This window comes from Microtus oregoni, unplaced genomic scaffold, assembly GCF_018167655.1.
Source record: "Microtus oregoni isolate MIOR12 unplaced genomic scaffold, Mior012 000060F_ref0000265, whole genome shotgun sequence".
Taxonomy (NCBI): domain Eukaryota; kingdom Metazoa; phylum Chordata; class Mammalia; order Rodentia; family Cricetidae; genus Microtus; species Microtus oregoni.
Window position 1 is genome coordinate 2968465 of NW_024543870.1, and position 23301 is coordinate 2991765.

Here is a 23301-nt window from a genome sequence, read left to right on the forward strand (position 1 = left end):
AGTAATTATGTTTGTTTATTCTTTTAATAGATATCAGACACATAAAGAGTTTATACTAAGGATGAAAGTGGGAAGAGTTAAAAAAGTAAGTTGAAGTTGGAGATCCAGCTGTTTTCAGGCAAATAATATTACTGGACTTGTGTTGTATGGTCTTGAAGTTGTCTAGGTGAATTTTTAAAAATGTTTTTCTACATGATATAGTTTCTGTATCTTTCCTGCAGCTCTTATTAGCATAAAATGATCCACAGTAATAATAAAAGAAGTGATAATAATAAAACACAACATTATCCAGTGAAATATTTCCTATGTGTTAGGTTCTAAAGATGACCTGAATTCTAGAGTCACAGTTTGTTTTCTGCTTGGAGACATAACTAAACATCAGATTGTGAAAATATCGACTGTGATAAGTGGTATAAAGGGTGTCTGTGTAAGGGAGCGTTTGAGCAGTTTAGGGAGATCAATAAAGACTTGCTGGGGATAAAGTTCATCTTCAGCATTTGTAGGATACAAAGTGAAAACGAGAGGCTCTTGCTTACAGACTGTAAAGACTCCGGGACTGGGACAGCAGAGTGCTTAACTAGGCCCTTGCTGAGTGCCATCTCTGTTCAGCTGCAGGGGTCATAAGTTCACACACCGGACTACCTGAGAGGTGATGACACAAGAGAGCATTCTAGGTGGAGGAAACAACACAGGAGAGGCCGGGGCCGGAGAAACTGGATGGAGTGCAGACTGGGAAGCTGACTTTCCAAAGGCCAAGAAGGATCTGGGACATCATGTTGAGGGTTTGGGTCTTCATTCCAAGTACTACACGAAACTCTCGGTTTGGTTTAGGCATAAATAACTTGGTAGTATTGAACAACCCTTTCTCACAACTTCTGGTTTTTACCAACCCCCTTTTAAGAAAACTTTTAGTTTTAACTTTTCTAGTTATTCTGAGGCCGCTCCTTCTCTAAGGATGTTTAAAATGGCCTTTCATACATACTGGGAGTGACTTAGTTTAAGTTGAAAGTACATAGGGGTAAGTGATATGAAATATTTCCTACTGAAGTAGTTTTATTATCTAAAACATTGCAAGTCAACTGAAGAATAGTTATTTAAAACTGAATAGGCTATTTATTTATTTATCGGGTTTTCAAGACAGGGTCTCTTCGTGTAACAGCTCTGGCTGTCCTGGAATTCATTTTGTAGACCAGGCTGGCCTCGAACTTACAGAGATCCACCTGCCACTTCCTCCTGAGTGCTGGGATTAAAGGCATGTGCCACCAACACCCGGCTGTTTTATTGTTTTAAAAATAATTTTAAAAATGCTACAAGTATTATGTTTATTGTCATCACTATGCTTTAAAAGTGTTCACTTCCCTTTATTTGGTACATAGTATAACTCAGAGCAAGTGGTGGAGTGGGAATTGGTTTGCTCAACATTTGGAAAGAGAAAATGTCCTTTTGGATGGCCCCTTTAGTCAGGTGTCCACAATAAAAGTCTTTAATTATTGTTATTCACAACAAGAAATAATTATATTTTGCCATGTGTGGGAGATAATTGTTCATGATTCTTGGGTCTACTTACATCAGTGTTTCTCATCCTTATGTGACCTTTAATACAGTTCCTCATATTATTTCATTGCTACTTCATAACTGTAATTTTGCTGCTGTTAGGAGTTGTAATGTAAATGTCTGAGATGTTTGAGACTCACAGCGTGAGAACTGCTGATGTGGATAGACCGGCACCTCCGTGGGTTAGAGGTCTAGCAACATGCCTGCCCCCCAACATGGGATTTTCTCTTTTGGTACACTTATAGAATAGCACTAGTGATTTCTCTTTCCACATTATAATTGTTTAAACTAGGCCACGTAGACTATGCCAAAAAATTAGTGTTGTTTACATGCTCTGAGATGCTCAGGGGTGAATTAGGTAGCAGCTCATTTTCTGCATACAGTTTCTCATCTGTTGATCCATGGCACTGAATTCTCAGGTGCTAAAATAAAATTGCTATAGAGTTTCATCAGTCTACTTGCCTTTTTTAAATTGGTGTGTTCTATTTGTGAAGAAAGTATCAAATGTTTGGTAGTTTCTTCCTGAGACTTTATTTTCAATAACTTATCAGTTGAAATATAGTTTATATATTGTACCAAGCAAAACATTGCCCTCTTCTACCTTAGTTTCCAGCTGTAGGTTTTTCATACCAGATTTATAGGTAGCTTACTTTCACTCAGGTAGAATGTTGCAAAAATTCTATTGCTTTTATATACTCTATTGAATTAGGTCTGGAGAATCCATCATAGTGAAGGTGGTGATAAATTAAATTAACTCTCTGTGTGTATGTGTGTGTGTGTTGAGTTTGAACCCAGTGCTTTATGTTTGCTAGGTGAGCACTCTGCCCTGAGCTACTGGAATTACTGAAGCTTGAGTTAATGTTCACATTATAGCTCATATCATAAACCAATAGAGTAACTTCTAATTTATCAATAAACACACTGCAAATAGCATATATTTAATGATAAATTGTTTTGAAAATTTGCAGTCTGTGTCTAGTATAGAGACAAAATAGCTAAACAAATTGAAATTACCAAAATATTTTATAACAACCCACTACAATAATATTAAGCTGCTTATCCATTTTTAAAGAATGAAGTATGATAGATTTTAATTAAATGTTCAATTTCTTTTTTTTACTTACAATGAGTAGGAACTGTATGCAAGATATGTACATTATGGCTCATAGAAAGGTATAGAACACATGTATTCTCTCAGAAACTGAGTTTAATATTTATTTATCTTTTGGAAATTTTATAAATGTTATTTTGGTACTATTGCTTTAGCCACATTTTATGTGGTGCATAAAATTAAATATTTGATGATTATGGACCTTATAATAAATGAGTCTCATTGTGTTGTTTAGAGAAGTTAATAGTATAGGTATGTTGACTATATAATCTATCCTAAAAAGTTACTTTTGAATAATTTGCTAATGGCAGCTTATTTTTGTTGCTTTGATTTTTAAGAATTGTACTATGTAGGCTAATTGGGTTCTTACTGAAGTTTTACTTTGTTAAAATGTTTACAGTAAAATATAAATATTTAGCATCACTACATTTTTTGGTATGTGTGCCGAAGGCCAGTAGCCTTTACATATATGCACAATATTGTAGCTAACAGTATAGAAAACTATTCCTGGTCCATTATATGCTTAATTATTTCCTAGTATTATCAGTAAATGTGTACTTAATTTTATGTATATTAATTAGGTTAAATGTAAGATTTGCCCCTTTTGATAATACTATGTTTTTTATAATCATTCTAAAGTATAAGAAATTTAAGTGTTTTTTACCTATTGCCTCTTAAATGATTCATCTTAAAATGAATTACATATATAGGTTTCTTTTAAAAATCAACTATAATTATATATTAAAATGATTTGTTGCTGTGTCAGAGACTAGATTAACATAAACAGTTAGAAGACTATCATTTATTAACTATCATAACCCACTTTCTTGCTGATAGCAATTATAGTTGCTTTATAGGATTAGTTTATGCTTTATGTCCTTTACAGAGGTGAAGTTAGTAAATGAGATCTTGATAATCCTGTATATTCTGTTAATACAACTATTGCTTCTTTTTTACTTTTTATTTTTAAAATATTTTTTTAAAGTTTTTGTTTTCAGTACATCTGGTGCGAAGTTCCTCCTCCCTCCACTCCTTCCATTTCCACCTCTCCTCTCTCCCAGGTCCACTCTTCTGTTTTTGCTTCTTCGGTTTGTTTGTTTTGTTGTGTGTATGTGTGCGTGTGTGTTTTCCTTTTCCAAGACAGGGTTTCTCTGTGTAGTTTTGGTTGTCCAGGAACTTGCTTTTGTAGATCAGGCTAGCCTGGAATTCACAGTCTCCTGCCTGTGCCTCCTGAGTGCTGGGATTAAAGGCAGGCACAGCCACCACCACAGGGCAAAAATCATTTTGCTTCTTAAGCACAGTTGATCAGAGTCTTTTTAGAATTGAGTGCTTTTCCTTAGCGCTGGTGGATTTATAGCTAGCTTCTCCTCCAACTTCAGTCTTGTGTAGACAGGAGAGTAAGGGTCAAGGTCAAGCTTCATTATCAGGCTTAAAATTAGTTTTACTGACTTTGTTTCACCTTGTAATTCTTAATGCCTATGATGCATTAATGCTTATCATTTTGTAGGGTGGCTGTCCTGGAGTCCAGGCAGTGGAGCCTTCTAATGTTCACTGGGATGCCTGTGTTTTTGCAGTACTACTTTTAAAAAAAGGAAAGGTGGACGGTTGTTAACAGATGTGTGTTTTCTTTCATCTAGTGAGGGAAAGTTTACTTTTTGAAAAGCTTACAGTAAAATGTTCTCAGCATTATTTATTTTTTGTGCTGAATAAAATACCAGTATTTTGTTGTATAAACATTATTTTGCATATAGCTATTTTTAAGGAAGCTAATTTTATGTTAATTGGGCAAGATATTCCCTCTTTTTCTATGAAAAACCTTATCACCACACAATAAACATTAAAACAGTCTAGCCTTCTTAAATAGGCTATCCTGTGGTCTAAGGTAGTATGAGTCATTGCTGTAGTTAAGTGTCACCTTAGCTTTGAAATGCTTTCCAGTGTGCACACTGATGGATTTGCTGAGTATTGATATGCTTTCCAGTGTACACACTGATGGATTTGCTGAGTATTGATATGCTTTTGCCCATGTGCCTGATTATCGTTGCCTTGTTTCTGCAGCCACAGAACCTTGGCCTGAAAATGCCACCTTATATCAGCAACTGAGAGGTAGGTTCTTATTCACAATTAAAATGGCTTTGTGTTAGAATATACTTATAACCAACAATAAACCCCCAAGCTAAACTGAACCAGCTGACCAGGCAAATAAACAAACGAAACTCGCTGCATCCCCCAAATGTACGAATCCAATTGAGAATGTAAAATACAAAGAAGGATTCCCTTGTATAATTTGTCTATGAGGTTTTGCCTAAACTTGTATCTGCCAGGTAACCAACTATTCATAGCCTATAAGGTCCTTAGTTTATTATTGACTCGTTATATTGGTTGCTATAGGCAGTGTAAAATGATGTGGTTGCAGGAGCACTTGGCAGATTTACTGCACCAATAGCTGAGACAGCAGATTTTCCAAGTCCTGTGGTAAAGCGGGCTCTCAGTAAAAAGGAACTGTTAAAATGTATAGGCTAGGATGGTTCAGGCTCCCTTTAGCAGCTCTTCATATATCATCAGATCACATTATGGACCCCATTTGGGGCTCAGCAGCCTGCTACAGTTGTCAGAAGACTGCAAAGTAATGAAGACTAATAGGCAGCAGCCCCCGTCTTCTAAGCATGGAATTTTTATTGCAGCGAACTTGTCATCTTTCTTTTGTGTGACAGACCTAGACACACAGAGCAATATTAACTGTAAGCTGGTTTATGTGGTTGTGAATACTTTTACTTTAAACTAGAGAGATTTGAACAGATACTATTTTAGTTCATTTTAATGAAAAGAAAAAATACTTTTTTAAATTGTAAAAATGGATGTTTCTAAAAAACAATTTTAATTGCTGAAAAAATGAGATAAATGATCAGATAATTTTAGAATGTCCCTATTTTATCATAACTTACACATGATAATTTAATTGAAACTGTTACATGGCAGCATTGATATAAAGCTTCATAATTGCTTTAGTGTCGGATATCCTTTTTTAAAATAGAGATAACTTTTATAATATTTAATATATTTTGCTTATTTAGCAGTTAAACTTTGGACTCATACCTTTCTTTATGTTTCCACAGGGGAGCAAATTTTGCTTTCTGACAATGCAGCATCTCTTGCTGTGCAGGTAAATATGTAAATAATGTAATTTTGTTCTTTGTGCTAGAGGATGTATATCATTTTGAGTTGCACTCCACCCCCTACTGAAAGTCTGGTATTGTATGTTTAGAGTTTTTCTGTATGACTTAACCATTATTAGTATAATCTTACTCTTCTGTGAAGTATAATTTTATACAGTATTTTCAGTTGTCAGTATGTAAAATACACTTTATTATCTATTCCTTTAAGCAAAATTACTTTTAAGAGGACGACACATTCGATCTTAACAGTTGTTTTGTTTTTGGTTAGATACACTATTTTACTTGGGGCAATAATTTTACTTACATACTCAGAATTATTTTCTAAGTTATTTGTAGTTACTCGCTACATATTTTAATCATTCTGCTTGTTATACACATGCTAACTTAATTCTGTCAGTTTTGAAGCAGATAGATTCTTTCTAGCTATTCCTCATATATTTATTGATTGTATATGTGTTTATTATTACCAGTCCACTTATTGAGTGCAATTGCTTTTTAAATTTAATGTTACGTTGTATAATCCAAAAAAGATTTTTGGCAATGTGAACTTAAAACTGTGCTATGGAATATATGGAGAATTGTTTACTTGAAAAAAGTAAATGTTTCTGTAGGTTATAAAATTAAATAAATATTTTATATATTTAGCTGCTGGGGTACTTAGCTTCTGTAGTTTGCAGCACAAAGGAGATTGACTGTACAGCATGTAAAAAGGGTCTGTAATGTGTGACATTTATTGGAGGTGAGACTGTGGGCTCCTGGAGGACAAAGAGAAAGAAGGAGAGAAAGTATTTTGTCAAGCTTTTGTCGTATTGGAGGCATAATGCTAAGCATTTAATTTTAGGTCATCTCATTTATATTTTTTATTTAATTTGATAACCACTGGGTTTAATACCACTGTCTGATATTGTCATTCAGTGAGGCTGTAGATGGTATGGTATTCAGTTCATCTTTGTTTTAAGGCAGAGAAGGAAAGAAAAGATGGGAAGAAATGTGCTTGGACAGAAATTTATTAGTTGGTGGATCTATTATGTTTCTTTTACATTTGTCTTGTATCTATCTTTTACCAAGAATATAAATTATAATTTTTGCCTTTATTTTGTCTTTGAATTCTATTTAACTAATTTTTATTTATTTTTATCTTAACTTTTGATGAATAAATTTTCAGTTATGTGTAATACATACAGCCTTTGTACAGCTTTTGTGAGATACATGGAATTTAACATTTTGCACATACACACAGACACACACATACACACACACACACAAACACACACAAACACACACAAAACATAGCTGCCTGGAATAGAGAATGCACCCAATAGATGTATATTGTGTAAATGGTTTCTTAGTGTGGTGAAGCAATCTTGCCTGATAAATGACTGCACAAATAAATTATTTGCTGTATATAAAATAATATTTTCAGTCTTTATATCTTTGAAAAGATAGCCTCAGAGCACAGTGAATATTTTAGTTGAAGCACTGTTTCTTGACCCCTTTTAATTGCCGTTTGGGCGGTAGCACTTTAAGGATCTAACAAAGCTAATTAACATTTTTTCCTCAGAAAAATCTCCTACTGCATGCAGAAAAAGAAATGTGCCCAGGCTACTTTGTATGTATTTCAATATATTTGCTCCTTACTGAAGTCGTCTAGGGATCCCTTACAAAGAGCCCTTAGGATGAAATAATATCATAGAGAGTACTGCAGTGATTAATTTTGAACAAATAGGACAGAATTTTGGGTAGGAATAGACTAATGATTCTCAGCTAGGGAAGAGTTTGGCTCCTTGAAGACATGCAGTGGTTAAGCACGTGGGTTGTCAGAGCTGTTGGAGGAATCCATTGCATGTCCCTATTTGGTGGACTCCAGATCTGCCGCACACTCGCTGTTCCACAGTGGATAGGTCAGTTCTACCATGAGCTCCCCAGTTCCGTATATAAAGGGTGCCAGACTTGAACAGCCAAAGTCTAAGTGGTTTAATCAGTTTCTATACAAAGCAAAATAGCAGAATATTACCATTTTAAAAAGTGATGTTTAAGTTTTCCTTGGAAGGGGAGATAAAAAGACCCAGCTTGGTAAATATTATTGTTGTTATGTTTCCTTTTAATTTGTTTTCTCACCATAGTTTCTCAAATCACATGAAAATAACACCAAAAAAGACCTTTTAAAATAATTGAATTTTGCTTAGCCATTTCAAATTTTTATCCTACATATGTCACTTAGATGATAAATTAACCAGCATATATTAAAAATTCTTGGTTTTCTTCAATATTCTTTGACTTGACAGCTGATAGTAGCCATGACTATAAATGCGACTTTCTCACATATCTGATATAAACTTTATGGAGTAATTTTCTTCTGTATAGAGCAACAGCATCTGTTTAGAAGAACGAGCTAAGGACTTTATGTCTGATGTATAAAATTGATCAAAACAACGTGACAAGTATCTATAAACTGTTTATTTTCTAGAAGATACCAGATATAAAATATTAGACATTTTAATAGTCCACCAATTATGCCATCAGGAAATTTAAATTTACTTAATCACATAGGCAGGTGTTTATTATATTCTGAAAGCTAACTTCTTGACTATTTTTAATGGTAGGCACCTTTATGACTTCAGTTTAAAAGAAAATAATTTTCCTCCCGGTGATCAGTTCCCCTGTGATTTGCTGTCTCTGTATCATCTGTCTACAAGTTTAGGCTTACCTGAGTGCTGCTTGGTCGTAATGTGCTCTTGATTGCTGACTGTGGTGAAAAGTTAGCCTGATATATTCTCATGGGCTCAGTGTTTATGTAACACTGTGCACACACGTGTAGACACAGTTCTCATTTTAAAGTGCTTCTTTGAGGGATTTAGGCTTATAGTGATTCGTAAAACAAACCTGATAATTCCATTACTATTGTCTCTTACTCTCTAAACTTAGACCAACTATCTAGTAGATAATATACTGCTAGCTACTAAGTAATTCAAAATTTCTAGTAGCCTCATTTAAAAAGTAGTTAATTTTAGTAATGTTTTACTTAGCCCAGTATATCAAAATATCATAAAATCAATAGAAAATTTGTTTTACTTTCTTCAAATTAAATTCAAAATCTGATGTGTACACCTAGAATATGTCTGTTTGTGCTAGTCATATGCTCAGGCATATGTGAGTGCTGGCCCTTGTATTGGACAGTGCTAGTTTAGAAATACAGCGTGAACAAGTGACTATGAATACATAGGAATTCTTAAGCTTTTCACAAAAGAAAAACCCCGCTTTTTAAAAGTAAGAAGTTCTGGGTGTGCACTTTATCCCTTTATTCTTAGCACTCAGGAGGCAGAGGCGGGCACAGAGGCAGGCATATCTTGTCTGAGGCAGTCTGGGCTACATGGTGAGTTCCAAGACTGTCAGGGCTATATAGACCCTGTCTAAACGTCTCTGCTGTTTCAGTTAGAAACAGTAGATATAGATATTTATATGTAATATATATATTATTTTATAACAAATTCCACAAAGAGAAATGGGCAGTTTATCCCTGTTCCAAGGACGGTATGCTTTAAGAACTCTGTTTCAAGTTTCTTCCTTTGTAAAATAGACATAAGGTAGTTACTGTCCTGTTGGCAAATGGGAATCGAATGGATTAACATATTTCAAACATTTAGAAAGATACTTGGAGTGTTATAAATATGCAGGGGATGCTGATTATTTCCTTATGTTCTGATTCTTGGCAGAAATACATTTAATCAGTTTCAACAAGATAATTAGAAGCTTACAAGCTTGATAATGCCTAAAGAACACCACTGGGAATAAATATTATATATAAGGTTTTAAAGGGAACATTAACATCAATAATTTTTATAACCACATTAAATACAGGATTTTATGAATTCTCTGATAGTTTCATACATGGATTTTGTTCATGTTTACCCTACTACTCCTTCCCCAACCTTCTAGATCCATTTCCCATCCTCACACTTTCCCAACCTCTTGTCCTTTTGTCTTCTTTTTGTTACCCACCAAGTCCACTTTCTGCTGCCTGTATAATTATGGGCATGAAGCTGTGCACTGGAGCATGTTTTCATGCTATGCCAAATATGTTGATATTCAATGCGTAAACCTAATGTTATTTAAGAATATTCAGATTTGTTTTAAAATTTAATATTAAATATGATTGTGTATAACCAACTCTTCGAAAGCTTTTATGTAAAGTATTATGATCAGTTCTTACCATAGCCCAATGTAGGGTGCTACTATTACCCTTTTTTAAAATGTGGTACTAGAGAGATGTCTTAGAGGTTCAGAGCTCTGGCTGCTCTTAGTTGCCAGCATTCACCTGGTGGCTCACAGTTGTAGCTGTAGTTCCATGCATCACATGGTGCAAAGATATACATGCAAAACACCCACAAACATGAAAAAAAGAAACAAACAAATCAAGATGTGGCACATAGCCATAATCCTAGCATTTTGGAAACTGAGGCAGAAGGATCATCATAAGTCAAGCCCAGCTGTGGCTAGATGAGTTTCAGGCTAGCCTAGGCTATATATGAGACCTAGTCTTAAAGCGACCAACAACAAAGCCGGAAAACACAACACAAAAAGTAGACATCTTTAGAGTTCAGAGCTGGTCTTTCTAAAGACACAGGGCCCACCAATTATGGAGGAAAACAGAAAGCCTCCATCCATATTGGTTAAGTTCTATGTGTGGGCAACATTGTGCTGAGCACATTGCTTTTATTAGTTTAATCCTTCTATGAGGCCAGTGCTGTGTGAGTTACATGTCAAAAGGACCCTCTCCTTAGCAATCCCGTGGAGTTGGTATCATTAAAATTTCTACTTCCCCACAGAGAAGAGTGGTGAGGCAGAGAGGTTCAGCTGTTGGCCTAATAATACATGACCCCCTCATCCCCCAGTAGCTCTGGCTGTCCTGGAACTCACTCTGTAGACTAAACTGGCCCTCAAACTCAAGATATCCACCTGCCTTTGCCTCCTGAGTGCTGGAATTAAAGGCGCGTGTGCTACCACTGCCCTGCTAGTAAGTGAATTTGTGCTTTGTTTTTTGAGACAGAGTTTCTCTATGTAACAGTCCTGACTGTCCTGGAACTCACTCTGTAGACCAGGCTAGCCTCAAACTCACTGAGATCTGCCTGCTGCCACCGCCCAAGTGCTAAGATTAAAGGCGTGCACCACCACTGGCCCCACAATAAGTGAATTTTTAATTATACATTATTTCTGACATTTCTTAGCATATTACAATTTACATTAAGTTATAAAAGATAAACGTCTCAGTTTTTGGGATTTTGAAATGTAGCAAAGACATTCTTATGTTATTATTAAGCTTCTTAGGTAGTGAAAAGTTCTTTTGAAAAAATTGAAGCTATGGAAATAGAAGACGTTGAGCAGAGAATTAATGCCTGTTTTGACTTTAAGGATTTATATACTTGTTTTGAGAATATCTTCATATAAATAAGTGTGTGTATATATATATATATATACACACACACATACATATATATATATATAAATAAAATAAGATAATACTTTTTGGTGAGGTTTAGAAATAATTTCATTTAATATATATGAAGCCAATGTAAACAACCTAGCTTTTCTTTTTTTGTGTGTCTGAATATAGAGTCTATAAAATTGGAATTTTTTTTAGTGTCACAGACAAATAATCATTATTAGAATTCTGCATGAAAAAGTAGCACTTAAACATTAAGAATGACATTTAAGCTCAGATTAAAAAGAGTGTCTATGTTTCATTTAATCTTTTTTATTTTCCTTGGGTTTTGTGAGTAAATAACTCTAAAAATGAGAAAATAAAAATAACAAAAACTATTTTTTCTGTTGATTATATTGTCAAAAAATTCAAAGTTTTTATAGGCATCATTAATGCTGTGAACACTAACATATCAGATTGACTGATATTTACTTAAACTTGTAGGTGGAAGTATTTATTAGTGATTAACAGTCATATCCTAATGTAATCTTGGGGTTGAGCAGTGAGGAGTAAGTACCTTTTTTCTTTGGATTGCAAGTCAGTTGTTGAATTGGAAAATGTATGAAAATAGCTCCTTGTCAAGTCATTTAGATAAATGGCAATGGCAGACAGCTTGCCTGCAGAATTTTAGGTAAAATAATCTTGAGTATTTGATCGGGTTTCATACATTTTTGTTTTAAACAAGTTGTTATATTCAGTATGAAGTGCCAACTTAAAACATGATGGGAATACTGCTAGGATGCTGGCATTTGATGTAATTTAATAGAGAACGAATAAAATACTATTTATGGAAAATATTTAAAAATTAAAGCTGCTTTATAGTTTCATAAAATATGAATTTAAAGATTTCAAAGTTTGTCCTCACTTTGATCATACTCTGTAAAGTGAGGTTTTGTATTTACCTTCAGAGTTAGGAGAAGGCAGTAACAACTAAGGAAGAGAACATAGCAACAGCTGCCCTTTTCAGTATTCCAAGATGAACGAGATGAAGGCAGTAGATGTTTCCTTGAATTTAATTTCTTCAGATTTGTTGTTTTATATTACATTAATTAGATGATTATGGTAAGTTACACTTAAAACACCTGGCATGAATTATGAAGTATAAATATAAAGTATGAATAAGTATAAAATATGTTTCTAAAATAAAACTGAATTTATATAGTAAACAGAACTTAACAGAGTGAAACAATTTCGATATCATATTAGTTCTTTAGCACATGAATGATATGATGTGTAAAACATCTGAACTAGTCTTATAGGATTTGCAGCCATGAAGTATTGCATATTCAAAATAAAGTAGGTGAGTAAGTTGTCATTTTTAGTAATTTATGAAGTAGTTTATACCAGCTAATATTTTCTAATGCAAATATTTATTTAACCTATTAAAAGTCCATGTTTCTATAAGTCTCTGAGAAATTTTAAGTTTAAAGTATCATCACTTTTTTGCTTGTTTCTTTAAAAGGTAAATAGCAAACTGTATGTTAACATTTGTTGCAGTTAAATAGGACAATGAAGACATAGTGGTAAGAAGAAGACAATCTATTTTTTTTAGTAGAAAAATGCTAGCATTCTTCATTATTAGATGTACAATATCAGCATAATCGATCTAGCAGTATTGTATTTGAGCTGAAAACACACTTAAAATTGAGACCATACACTATCCAGTGTGAGTGAAACATCTTTCATACAGTTCTAAGATGAAATTACCCTTGAATGAATAGCATCTTCATTTATCTTCAAACCTCTTCTGTGCTTTTAGTGAATCTACTCTTTCAACATTCCACAAGAATTACATTATACTGTTATACCAGAGTACCTCTGCAGTGTGAAATAGATTGGTTTGGAAAATGAACCTGGCGTTGCTATAAATTACATTCACAGGTACAAAGGAATTTGTTATTTTGTTTAAAATAGTCACAAATATAATTACGGTCTTAATTTATGTTAAACTACAAATAGCGCTATTACTGTAACTGTATTAGGAATTTAATATGTCTCTTTAAGAATGATACCTAACACTTCTCATTTTTAACCTTAGATACATTATTTCAATTATGGGGTCTGCAGCAGTTTGGTGTAAAATGAATTATTTTGTGGGTAGATTTCTTCATGGTTTTTAATTTTAAAACATCTCTTTTCAGTAAAGTGGAAAATCTTCAGTTGTCGGTACTGATTTTTCTTTGTGTTCTGGTGAAACAGGATAGAAATTAAAATCAGAATTATTTTCACTTTGTGCCCGAAAGTGGCATTGCATGATTGAGAATAAGCTTTATAGAGTTTTCACGTGAAGTGTTTCAGATGTAATTATGACCTGAAGAGAAGTTTGGTCCTGAGGTGGGCAGTGTAGGCTGTGATCGCTGTCATTGAGCAGTGCTGTTAATGTGCTCTGTGTGATGGAAAAAGTCGTATTAAGCTGTCCTCAATCTTAAAAGTTTAATTAAAGAAAATTATTTAAAATTTTGGATTACTTTAACATTTTCCTGTCACTTGGCTGATTTACTGCTGAAATGTACATTACAGAGTGTTAGTGTTTAACGTCTAAGATAAGATGTTAGCATATCTTCAGGTATGGGAGAGGAAAGAGGTAGCTGCTAAACATCCAGGGCTGTGTTAGAATTACTTAGCTGAAATGAAGTGAGTATATTATCCGTCCCTACTTAATCTGTTTAGCTAATAAAAATTAGAATTTTTTGTTACAGTTATTTTTTTTTCAGTTGGAACTGTAACAGAACTTTACATATCTTCTTAGACTGTAGAAAACACTTCACCCCGTTTCGGTGAGTGCCAGCTATGCTGCTGGTGGTTTTGTTTTGTTTTGTTTTTTACTTTTGACTGGATGTGAGATTTATTACTGAACATGATTTGGGAGGGTACAGGAGAGTACCGTGGACTCCCTCAGAAATGCAAGGGACCAATATATTGCTGGTATATTAGATGTTATCAGGAACGAGCTGCTTCTCAGCAACCATGTCTTCAAACTCACTGCATTAAGCTTGGTGAAGCCCCACATCTCTAAGATGTGGATCTTCTGGCAGCCAGGGAACGTAAACTTGGCAGAGCCTCAGTCACATGTGTCCTTATTCCGTAGCCTGGTGCAGATGGACATGATGGCCTGGCCAAGGTGAACCCTGGTCACTGACCTGGGACTTCCCAAGGCACTATGCATACCTGTCCGGAGCCAGTCAGACCCAGGACAGGACAACATCTTGTTCATTTGGATGACAAGTAAAAAGGGCGGGGCCTCCCTCGCATATGAAAGCCATCCTCCCTCACCACAACTCTTTACCACGGATTTGTTGGCACAAATACAGGCAGCCTCTGGGGCTGTGGAAGAGCGGTGCTCATATTCATCTGACACTATGCGGCCACAAAATGGGAATTCATCAACTTTTGCCTTCTTCTGTCCCAAGAAGTCATTGTGGATCTTGACCCCAGGGACACCTCAGCAGAAGTGAGTCCTTGGACACAGTTTGTCTAAAATACTAATACTGGTAACGAGCTGAAGGAGAAAGGGAATGATTGATTTTCAACACACATTACTATATATTCTTTTCTAACAAAACAAAAACAAGTAAATAAGCATACGGTACTGACAAATTTTTACTTCGTAATTTATCAAAATCATGCAGATAAAAGACCTCTCCCTTCAGAGTGTAAGTTCCGTCAGTACCTTCAGACCATGACTGTCTTTACTACCTATCCTTTACATACAGTAAGTTCTTGAAAAGTACTGGCAAGCTACAATAAGGATTAGCATCTTTTAATTCTATGAATCCAAAGTTCAGTGCTTCAAGTAAACCCACCTATTAATTAGTGTTTTAAGAAATCAATACTTACACCTATTAATAAGCAGGCATTGGTTTAGAAAACAAACAGAAAATTTAGCTATTTGTAATCAGAAATCATAACTCAATAAGCAAATAATAAAATATAATAAGAAATATGCTTTATATAGAGCAAATCTGTTACCAAAGCATGAAAATGACATTTAAGAGCACATATGAAGACAGATTACATGAGAGAATAGAACCATCCTTAGTACACACTCTCAGAAAAACTATTACTGGAATATTTAGCTCAACTTTAGATACATCAACATCTGAGAGCTTTGAAGAATTAGATTCTTTATAAAAGCAGCCAAAATTAGAATAGAAAAAGATACAGCATTTGCCTATTAAAATTACATATAGGTGAAAACAAACCTTAGGGGAAAATTAAGCAAAAGAAGTATAAAGCAGTGAAACATAGAAAAAGACTAATTCTGTAGATCAGACTGACCTTGAACTCCCAGAGACCCGCCTACCTCTGCCTCCTTGAGTGCTGGGACTAAAGGTGTGCACCACCACCGCCCAGTGGTTTTAAATTTAATTTAACCATTTTTTTTCTCATGTTCCCTTCTGGAATATTGCTAGTATTTTCGGCAATAAAGACTTGAAATGTGCCGGGCGGTGGTGGCACACGCCTTTAATCCCAGCACTCGGGAGGCAGAGGCAGGCGGATCTCTGTGAGTTCGAGACCAGCCTGGTCTACAGAGCTAGTTCCAGGAGAGGCTCCAAAACCACAGAGAAACCCTGTCTCGAAAAACCAAAAAAAAAAAAAAAAGACTTGAAATGTGATGTACATATTATCTGGGATGCTGCTGAGGCATCTCTCCCAGTTTTGTAGGTTGTCTTTATAATGTTAATCACTTCTAGATAATGTCAGCTTTTCGTGCCTCATTCTCTTATGTACTGGCTACCCATGTTGTTATAAATTCATACTATCCAGTAGATCTCCAGCACCCATTACCCTATCCCACAGAAGTGTGATGTTTGTACTGTATAATAAATGTAGTAAATAGACCTAAGGCACAGGTGCCGCTTGAATATGAAAAAAAGACTAGATTGCCGGAGAAACTGATTTTAAAATTTTGTACAATATTATTAAATTTAACTTAATTAGCAACTTGTCACTAGTGATTACAATATTGGACAGCCTGGTTGTAAAACATTGGCATAGGATATGCTAAGGAAGTTATTTCATGTTGTGCTTTCTTTGAGTTGCTTCAGAATTAAGTGTCCAACTGAAGAGTAAGAGGTTAAGTTTGCTTATTCCTTGTTATAACCAAGACTACATTTTTCTCAGCTAAGGATAAAGATAAATATTTCTACTTCAAATAAAAAACAAAATGTGTTTTTGGTTGATGTTTCATAACTATTATTTGGAGTTTTAGATTAAAAATAAAAATGAGGGGCTGGAGATGCCTATGTGGTTAAGAACTCATGCTGTTCTTTTAGTTAAGTTAAGTTCTTAGTGTTGGATGGTTCACAGCTACCTGTGACTCAAGCTCTATTGGGATCTGGATCTATAACCTCTGACCTCCATGGGTACCCTCACACGTGTGCACTGCCCCCCCCCCCCCCCGCATTAAACATATTATAGAAATGTAGAAGGCGAAGGTACTGTTTTGGAACGTCAATTCCCTTCCATTTTACAGAGAGAGTACAAAAGAACTAGTTAAGTCAGAGTTTCCTTTCCCTTTGAAGTTTTTACATGTTGAAGATAATCATGGAAATGCTTTGTTTTTACATTTTTAATATTTGAGTGGAAGTTCTCTGTAATATCAAGCTTCTTTGTAAACTCCAGATGAATTCAGATATTACTTCTGAACTAGTGATGAAGAATAAATGTGTTTATGTTACAAAATTAATCTTTGTCTAAGAAGAATCTTGCCCTCAGTTGAGTTTTGTATGTTGAGTGTCATTAAATTGGTCAAAATTAATTTTTTTTTATTAAAAAGAAGCAAAAACTTGAAGTATAGTTCTGATTGTACAGCAATATATTCTGCCTTTTAAAAAAAGTGAACTAAAGTTCTATGGAATATTGATTCTACTATATATATAATTCTACTATGTATGTAGTACAATTTCATACCATATGTACCATTTTGTATGGTATTAGTGGTTGCTAATTAACAGTTGAATATTATTCAGGTCTTTGAAGAGAACTAAATTATTTCAAACTCTTGCTTTGTTGAAGGCCTTAGTCTCTCCTAGACTTTTGTTCTCAATAAATTTCTCTTCACATTTCACAGTTAATATGAGTACATTCTCATTTTCTTGTGTTTTTTGTGTGTTTACATGTTCATGTATGTATGTATGTGTGTGAAGATCAGAGGTTGATGTCAGGTGTCACTCCACTTTTTTATTTTTTATTTTATTTTATTTTGATTCAGGGGCTCACTGTAGTAATCCTAGCAAGCCTGAAATGTCTTACGTAGACTAGGCTGATCTTAAATTCAGAGATACTTCTGCATCTTGAGTTCTGAAATTAAAATCATGGGCCACTGTGGCCATCTCCACCTTATTTTTTGAGAGAGGGTTTCTCACTGAACCTGAAACTCAGTGAGTGGCTGGACCATTGGCCGGGAGGTTCAAGGGCTCTGCTTTCCCTCTTCCTCCTGCCGTGAGGTGGAGTTACCCTCTGCGCGGCTTTTTATGTGGATCCCCCACATCCCACATCAGGCCCTCTAGTGTGAGCTGAACTTTTCACTCACCGAGCTGTCTCCTTGACCTTAGTCTTTTTCCTGTTCCTGAAATCAGTTTGCAGTCACCATCATTGATCTCTCCCTTCTTTGTATTACAGTATGAAGGGTTGCTGATAGGTGCTCCTCTCCACCTTTTCTGTTTCTTCTGATTATGTCTGTTTCCGTCTACTGTGTGGAGTCCCGGAACTTGCACTTAGTATCTGCTGCTGAGACTTCTCCCGCTTCCAGGAGAGGGGGAATATGGATGGGTGAGGGTAGGGCAGCTAAAGGTATCTGCCACAGTAACTTGCCCACTTTGATTGGAGTACCCAGATAACATTGCAAAATAAGCAACGTTGAGTGCTTGGCATCAAATACTATACAATATTATAAGTCAATTGTAGGGAAAATGAAGGAGATTGTAAGGAGACCAGCAGAAATTCAAAAAAAGCAAAATTACTTTCTTTGGCTTTCTAAAGCATTTCTTTTCTTTCTTTCTTTCTTTCTTTTTTTTTTTTTTTTTTTTTTTTGATTTGATTTTTCGAACAGGGTTTCTCCGTAGCTTTTGGTTCCTGTCCTGGAACTAGCTCTTGTAGACCAGGCTGGCCTCGAACTCATAGAGATCCTCCTGCCTCTGCCTCCCGAGTGCTGGGATTAAAGGCGTGCGCCACCACCGCCTGGCTCTAAAGCATTTCTTTTGCTTGGGGAGATCAGATATACATAAATTACAAAACTTTACTCATGCTGTGAATAAAGGGGATTTCTTTTTTTAATTGATGTACTTTTTTATTGTTTTATTTTATTTTGGTGTTTTGAGACAGGGTTTCTCTGTGTAGCTTTGGAGCCTGTCCTGGAACTAGCTCTTATAGATCAGGCTGGCTTCGAACTCACAGAGATCCTCCTGCTACTGCCTCCCTAGTGCTGGGATTAAAGGCATGTGCCACCATCACCCAGCTTAATTGACATACTTTTAAATTAAAATACAGAGTTTTATTTTTATTTTATTGAGACAGGGTCTTGTAACAAGATAGGTTCTTGTAATGTAACCCAGAGTGGCCTGGAACAGTCTTACCTTAGTTTTACAAATGGGTAAATCAGAGATTTGTTTAGAATGTTGTTCATGTTTAGTATTGATTTTCAATCCAAAATGGAAAAGGAAGCCTAGGAAACAGCTCTTGAGAAATTTGTATTGTGTATAAGCTGGCTGTTCTATCCTTAATTTCAATATATGATAAAAATAGCCTTGCTAATGAAGTAATTTATGGCAACTTACATTTGACTATTTTTATTATAATTTATCAACTTGTGAAAATAAGAAAAGTTTTTCCCCCTTCTAAAGTGTGTATGGGAATTAGAACTACAGTAACTTAAGGTTTCCCAATGTAATGAATTATCGTGTAGAAAGAACATTGGAAAACTGTAAGAGGAGGGGTCACAAAGTTATGAAAGAGGACAGGGGCGCAAACCTGGAGTGTCCTACAAAATAGTAGGGTAGGTAGAATTTGTCTGTGTGAATTTTTTTTTCTGTTTCTTTCTTCTTTCCTTTTTTTTCCCCTCCCCCCGCTTGAGACAGGGTCTCTATGTAACCCTGACTGTTTTGGAACTCACCATGTAGACCATGCTGGCCTCAAACTCAGAGATCCACCTGCCCTCCGAGTACTGGAACTAAAGGCGTGTGCCACCACACCCAGTTTATATATTTTTTAATCATAAAAAATTTTTCCAAAGCATAAGCTTTTAAGAGAAGACAGCTGTGGAACATTCTGGTTTTGGATATACTATATTGTCTACCTACTCTTTTATTAGTAGACATTTAATCCTTCACAGTTCTTCTGTAAACCAGGGGAAAATCATTTGTCTCTTTAAAAGTTTATTTAATCTTATGTTTATTTATGAGTTGTGCTGTGTGTGTGAGAGAGAGAGAGAGGGAGAGAGCATGCTCACGAGCATGAGCATGTGTGTCACCACATGTGTATACAAGACAGAGAACAACTTTTGGGAGCCGATTCCTTTCACCATGTGGGTTTTGGAGGGTATTCAAACTCAGGTTGTCAGGATTGGAGACAAACACCTTTATTTACTGGGCTCTGGCTCCCAATTTTAAATTTTTTTTTTTTTAAAGATTTTTTGAGACAGAGTTTTGTTGTGTAGCCTTGGCTGTCCTGAAACTAGCTCTGTGGGCCAGGCTGGCATAGAACTCAGAGATCTGCCTGCCTCTGCCTCCTGAGTGCTGGGATTAAAGGTGTGCACCACCACTAACTAGCCCAATTTAAATCTTAAATGATGAATTAGTTACATAAAAACCACATGTCAGGATTTTGAGGATTACTGAAAAGAACATTGAGTAGCAGAAATAACATTTTGAATTTTCCAGTATGACGAGAAAAATGACAGTCCTTCAGTGAATAAAAATATTAAACTATCAGTATCTTAATAAAATTTTGACATTAGTCATCCATTAAAAAAAGTTAAAGCAATATATAATATTGCTTACTTACATAAAGTAATATAAATGTGAATAAATTTTTTTCTTAAGTATGTATATATATATAATTGTCTTAAGTTTATATATTTACTAATGACAGATTTTTTTTTTAAGTAAAATGATAATTTTGCTTGGAAGCTTTAAACTGCTCATCATTTTCCAGTGGAGTATTATTGTATGGACTATTTAGGAAAGAAATGAAGAAGGAAGAGTTCTTTTCAAATATGTGTGTATTCTTACCAGGCTTATTATGTTTCTCTTCATTTACAGGCCTTTCTGCAAATGTGTAATCTGCCTGTCAAAGTGGTGTGTAGGGCAAATGCAGAATACATGTCTCCATCTGGTAAGTGTGTGTTTTCTGTTAATACTGTTTATTCTTTTGTACTGAGGATTGAACCTAAGGCCTTGAACCTGCTAGGTCAGTTCCTTACCACTGGCCGTATTTCTAGCCCCCGTTATCAAATCCTTAGTTTATTTTTCCCCCTTTGAAGACTTATCTTTTTAAAGTAGCAGTTATAAGCTTAATCATGAAGACCTATGTCTATTTATGTCACCTCTGGTCTGAGGTTTTTAACTGGATGTTCAGTACATATGTGATATTACATTTCCCCAGTCTTATTTATATAGGGCTTTCCTTACCTGAAAGCAAATTTTAATGTTAATGAATTTTTTAGCATCCCTGAGTTATATTTCCTATAGAACAGGTAAAAGAAAAAAGCACGTGAAATAATTAAATCGTCAACTTTCTTTTTTTTTAGTATTTTAAAGTACTTTTAGTAAAGCTTCACTTTGGCTCTTCTGAATGATGACAGTGATCTGTGTTACATGCTAGTGGATTTAGTGATGAGGATGATTTGTGTGTTAGATGCCAATAGATCTAACTAGTCTTAAATCAATGAGATTCAAATAATTCATTCAAATGTCTCAAAGCTAACTAAATGTTAAATATAATGTCACAGATTATTTTCATTTTGGTTTTGCTAAAGCAATAACTACACAGAATCATTCTTTCATGAATAAATGATTGTGTATAATTGATTAGTGTAGGTATGCTATATAGCTTTTTATGCATATAAAATTTTGTTAATCTCTTCATCTTGATATGGTGATTATTTAGCAATTAGCTGTGTTTAGCATTTTATTTTCACCCTTAAGTTTTTAAGGGTGATAATAATTGTTAGACTATCTGTAGATACCCATCCCATAACACTGAAAATTCCGTACAAATGTACATTTATTGGATTTCTGAATAAACATTTCTAAGAAAAATTTTCTAGACTTAGAAATCAAATATATTTTGGATTTTCAGAGGTTGCTATTGCTGTGATGAAACACCATGACCAGAAGCAACTTGGGGAGGAACAAGTTTATTTCGCTTACATAGTTCTGAATCTCAGTCCACTAAGGGAAACCAAGGTAGTAACTCAAACTGGACAGGAACCTGGAGGCAGGAGCTGATGCAGACCATGGAGGAACACTGCTTACTAGCTTTCTCCTCATAGCTTGCTCAGCCTGCTTTCTTATAGGACCACCAGCCCTCAGGGGTTGCATCATCCATAATGTACTTAGCCCTTCCACACCAGTCACTAATTAAGAAAATGCCCTGCAGGCTTGTCTATAGCCCAATCTTTCGGGGCAATCTTAACCCTGAGTGTCATGACCCTTTTCGTGGGAAATCAAACAACCCTTTCACAGAAAACACAGGTAATTTACATTACAATTCATAAAATAGCAAAATTGCAGTTATGAAGTAGAAACAAAAGTAATTTTATGGTTGGTGGTCATCACAACCATAAAATTACTTTTGTAATTTTAAGGGTTGCAGTTTAGGAAGGTTGAGAAACCACTGTTATGCATTCAGTTTCTCAGCTGAGATTCTCTTATATGATTCTAGCTTGCGACAAGTTGACATAAAAACTAGCTGGTTCAGATGCTAATGTAAACTGTGGAATTCTGTTGAAATACATTGTATCTTCACTGTCTTTTTCTTTGTCATATAAGGAATTTGGTTTATACCTACTGTCTTAGGGTTTCTCTGGCTGTGAAGAGACTCCGTGACCATAGCAACTCTTATAAAGGGAAACATTTAATTGGGTGACTTAAGTTTCAGAGGTTTAGTCCATTGTCATCATGGTGGGACATGATGGCATGCAGGCATGGTGCTGGAGGCGCTGAGAAGGAGGTGCTTCTTGATCAGCAGGCAGCAGGAAATTATCTGAGACACTGCACATGGCTTGAGCATATCTGAGACCTCAGAGCCCACACCACAGTGATACACTTTCTCCCTTTGAAGGCCATTCCAACACCGGCAAAACCACACTTCCTAATATTGCCATTCGCTATGAGCTTTTGGGGGCCAATTACATCCAAACTAACACACCTACTTATAAAATGATTAGTAATTTAACACTGAAGTTAGGATAAGTGACAAGAAGTGATGTAGTTTGTCACGTATGTAAGTTATTGTGCTTATATAATTATGGATTAGCTTCATTTTACACATTTATTGCCATGTTCTCTGGCCTTTTTACTAAGACATTTATACTTAATCTTGTCTCAAATTAGTATTTCCTTTATCATGATTGGGAGTGATAAGTGCAAAATTTCCTTAAAAATCTGCCTACTTAAAATTATAATTTTTTTGAGTCAAGGGCTCACTGTTTTAGGGTTTCTATTGCTATGAAGAGACAGCATGACCATGGCAACTCTTATAAAGGAAAACTTTTATTGGGGCTGGCTTGCAATTTCAGAGATTTATCCATTATCATCATGGCAGGACATGGTGGCGTACCAGGCAGAGAGTTCTACATTTGGATATATAGGTAGCAGGAAGAGGCAGTGAGCTGCTAGGCTTGGCTTGCCCAGCTGAAACCTCAAAGCTCACCCCCAGGGACATTTTCATTCAAACCACCACACTCGCTGTATTTCTTTGGCTGTTCTGGCACTCTCTATGTAGACCAGGCTGGCCATGAACTCATAGAACCTGTCTCT

General features: G+C 35.4%; 1 protein-coding gene and 1 pseudogene across 2 annotated transcripts in view; one reads left to right on the top strand and one right to left on the bottom strand.

The window, feature by feature from the left end:
• Positions 1–23301, top strand: part of Mtx2 (metaxin 2) — a 51775-nt gene that overhangs the window by 16038 nt on the left and 12436 nt on the right. The window contains exons 1-4 of one of the 2 annotated variants that reach the window (XM_041639874.1): positions 638–782; positions 4724–4771; positions 5782–5828; positions 20581–20653. In XM_041639874.1, coding sequence (XP_041495808.1) covers positions 653–782; positions 4724–4771; positions 5782–5828; positions 20581–20653 — 298 coding nt within the window. In that variant the 5' untranslated portion in view covers positions 638–652. Of the gene's footprint in view, positions 1–637; positions 783–4723; positions 4772–5781; positions 5829–20580; positions 20654–23301 lie in introns of those variants that run through there. The other variant, XM_041639875.1, reaches the window with a different exon arrangement.
• LOC121439360 lies at positions 14251–16684 on the bottom strand (annotated as a pseudogene).